Raw genomic sequence first — 3,204 nt, forward strand, 5'->3', positions numbered from 1 at the left:
CTATTACATTTTATTTTAAAACCAACCCAAAGCATTCTGACTATTTTCACCATTCTGTCAAATTAGGAGCCTTAATACATCCCTGAAATTTTGGAACTTTTTGCCTTTTCTTTTTATTTTTTATTGATGTTTCCACTATTATAAAGAGGATGCTAACCAAGTTTCTCGCGTTGACGTTGAACTCCGAATCAAAATCAAATCTTGAAGTTTTCCAACTGATATTTCAAAATCAAAAATCAAGATTAATCCTGAATATCATTTGAGATTCTGAAGAGAAAGACACATATGATTAAAGAGATTGGGAATTGAGAGAGAGAGAGAGGAGAAGGGAAGGGGGCAGAATGTGAAACCCATTAGCAGGAGTATGATTATCAGGACGTGTGAACAGAAAAGGCCAAGAAAATTTTCCAATTTTCCCAGAAAAGTCCAAAAGCGGCGGCTCTTTGAGGAAAACACCGACACCAAAGCATTGCCACCAAAATCCAAAATCCAAAATCCAAAATCTCACTGAAATAACCACCGACTAGGCATATGTATTCTTTCCAACATCAGCCAAATTTCTGATAATAAGTTTTGCCAAGGCACACCACCCCAGTTGGTGCTCATGCACATCAAGATAAGGAGAAGGGCCACAAAACTGTACATAACAGTGAAGAATAGTTGAAAACCTAAGAAACCCTTCTGTAAGAAGACAAGATGTGAGATTCATGATGAACACGATAACAGGAAAAACGAAGAAAAGAAACAAAAAAAGCTTTGGAAACCTAGGAGGCTAGCGCCGATCATGAAGTCATGTAAACAGAAAAGCAGAGAAGATCAAGCCCAATCAGAGCTGCTTTAGCACTCGCTGCTGCCACTACTGTTGCTGTTCTTTCGAATACTACCATTCTTGTCGGTGACTGAGTTTGATTTTGAGTTGATTTGGGTGTGCTTTTTGGAAGAGCCCTTGCAGAGCTTAACTGGGTATTTCTTGGCATTGAGCTCCAGCTTCCTCAGGGCAGCTTTTCCCAGATCAACACCACATATGTCAGACAGCCTCACAAGGTACAGCAACACATCTGAGAGCTCTTCACCCAAATGAAGCTTCTCTTCTTCTTTCCAATCCGGCAGGCCTTTGGGGACCTCTCCTTTCCACTGAAATATCTCAGACAACTCCCCTACTTCTCCAACCTGAAACACCAAAATAGCAAAACCAAACCATGGTCCAAACACAACCAACCTCCATTATTATCCTATTAAAGAAATAAAGTTAGATTTTTCTTTTTTCTTTCTTTCCTTTTTCTTTTGTTTTAGGCTACGGCCCTTCCATCAGACAACCCAGTACTGGAAAAAAAACAAAATGATATGAAACATTATGCAAAAACACCCCTTTCCTTGCCTATTTCATTTTCACTTCTGTTCAGGTCCACGGAAAGAATGAGAGAAAGTAAAAGAAAAAAAACAAGAAAAAGAGAGTGACCCACTTTCCACGCCACTTTCTTTTGTTTATCCACACCCAACAACCCAATTCAGATTATAGAAATCAAAGAGTCGGATCTCTGAGGATCCGTCTACAAAACCCAGAAAAGGTTATGTGTGATTTAAGCCCAGAAAAAAAATACATAAAATTTAAGGCTTTCAAAGAGAGCAGAAGTTGAGTACCATAGCCAGAAGAAGATTTCTGGGGCTGTGGAACTTCTCCCAGTCCCTTTCTCGAGCGAAGTCCGCCATTTTCTTCCTCAGAACTTCGAGGGTCACGCCTTCTTCTTCTGAAACCGCCATCATGTCTCCCTATTTTTTTTTTTTTTTTCCCAATGAAACGCTGCGTTTCAGGTTTTTATAGGCAAAAAGATACGCGTTGGACTACTGGAATTTCGGAAAGATCTCGCCGCCCTTCAGGAACCGGCTACTCCGGTTGCCTCAACGACCTTTCCACTGGAGTCACCGCCACATGTCGGTTAATGGATTTGGAGGGACCACCTCTCGTATTTTGCCCGATATACCAATAGCAATATTTTTCAATTTTCTTTTTTCTTTGGTACACTTTGCCTTTAGAAATGGGAATGTTTTCACACTTTTACTCTTAGGGTCCAACCTGCCTAACTCCCTGCCGCGGATTGGCGAGAATAAAGGTTTTAACAGTTCATTGTCGGCCCTAGCTCAAGGAACCATGGACTCGGAAGGATGCCACCTAAATTCAAATTAGTACATTGTTATTTATTTATTTTATTATATTATTTTAAATATAAAAATATAGAAATATAACTTATTTTTAAAGTATATTAAATTAGGAAGATATTTAATATTCATTACTTAATAATTTAAGTTGACATAAAGTTAAATATTGATTTTTTTTATTGAATAAAAAAAATTAAAATATTTGACTTTTTCTATTCAATTAAAAATAAGGTATTAATATCAATTAATATAATTAAAGTGAACTTATTATTAATAAAATCAATTTAATTATATTGATTGATATGAATAAATTATTTTTAATTGAATAAAAAAAGTCAAATATTTTTACTTTTTTATTTAATAAAAAAAACACCTTAAAACTTATTACTTAATTTTTACTTTAAGTATTAAATTTGTTTAATAAAATTAACTTAAAATGTATAATAATTTATTATAAATAATCAAATTGACATATTTATCATCGTAAAATTATAACTAGGGAATAGAAGGTTGAACAACAGTGAATGTTATGGTAGCAAATAATATCATTAAGGTAATTAGAGCAAATGATAATAAAAAGATAAAATGAATAAATGAACTTAAAAATAAGTTAATTATTTTTACTTATTATTTAAAATTAAGTTATATCATTAAGTTATTTTATCAAATATACTTAATTTATTTAATGATTTAAATTAAGTTACTAAATTGGTTTATCAATCCATCCACTAACTTTGATGTTCAACTTGAGTTTGAGGATTATCATTTATATTAATTAATAATTAATGACATATTTTATAATTTAAATTTTCTTTAGTTTTAATATCTTCTTCCATGACATAGTACATTTTTTAAAACTTTTTTTTTTTTATATGCTCGAAGACTTTACTTTAATCATTTTGTTTAGTAATTTATGGCAACTTGTGTTACTCGTGACATGTATTAAAAATTTTCATTGGGTTTCAAGACTTTATTTTATCCTTTTGTTTTAATAATTTATTGCAACTTGAGTTGCTCATGACATATATTAAAAAATTTCACCAGCAT

At 33.0% G+C, this 3,204-nt stretch overlaps 1 protein-coding gene across 1 annotated transcript; it reads right to left on the bottom strand.

Annotated features, from left to right (window-relative positions):
- Nucleotides 1-344: 344 nt before the first annotated feature.
- Nucleotides 345-1,792, bottom strand: LOC117913861 (dCTP pyrophosphatase 1-like). The gene is made up of 2 exons (XM_034828951.1): nt 1,642-1,792; nt 345-1,170 (listed from the first exon to the last, which is right to left on the bottom strand). The coding sequence occupies exons 1-2, from the start codon at nt 1,762-1,764 to the stop codon at nt 838-840; spliced, it is 456 nt and encodes a 151-aa protein (XP_034684842.1). The 5' UTR covers nt 1,765-1,792; the 3' UTR covers nt 345-837.
- Between the last annotated feature and the right edge of the window lie 1,412 nt (nt 1,793-3,204).

Source organism: Vitis riparia, chromosome 5, assembly GCF_004353265.1.
Source record: "Vitis riparia cultivar Riparia Gloire de Montpellier isolate 1030 chromosome 5, EGFV_Vit.rip_1.0, whole genome shotgun sequence".
In the NCBI taxonomy this organism is placed as follows: Eukaryota; Viridiplantae; Streptophyta; class Magnoliopsida; order Vitales; family Vitaceae; genus Vitis; species Vitis riparia.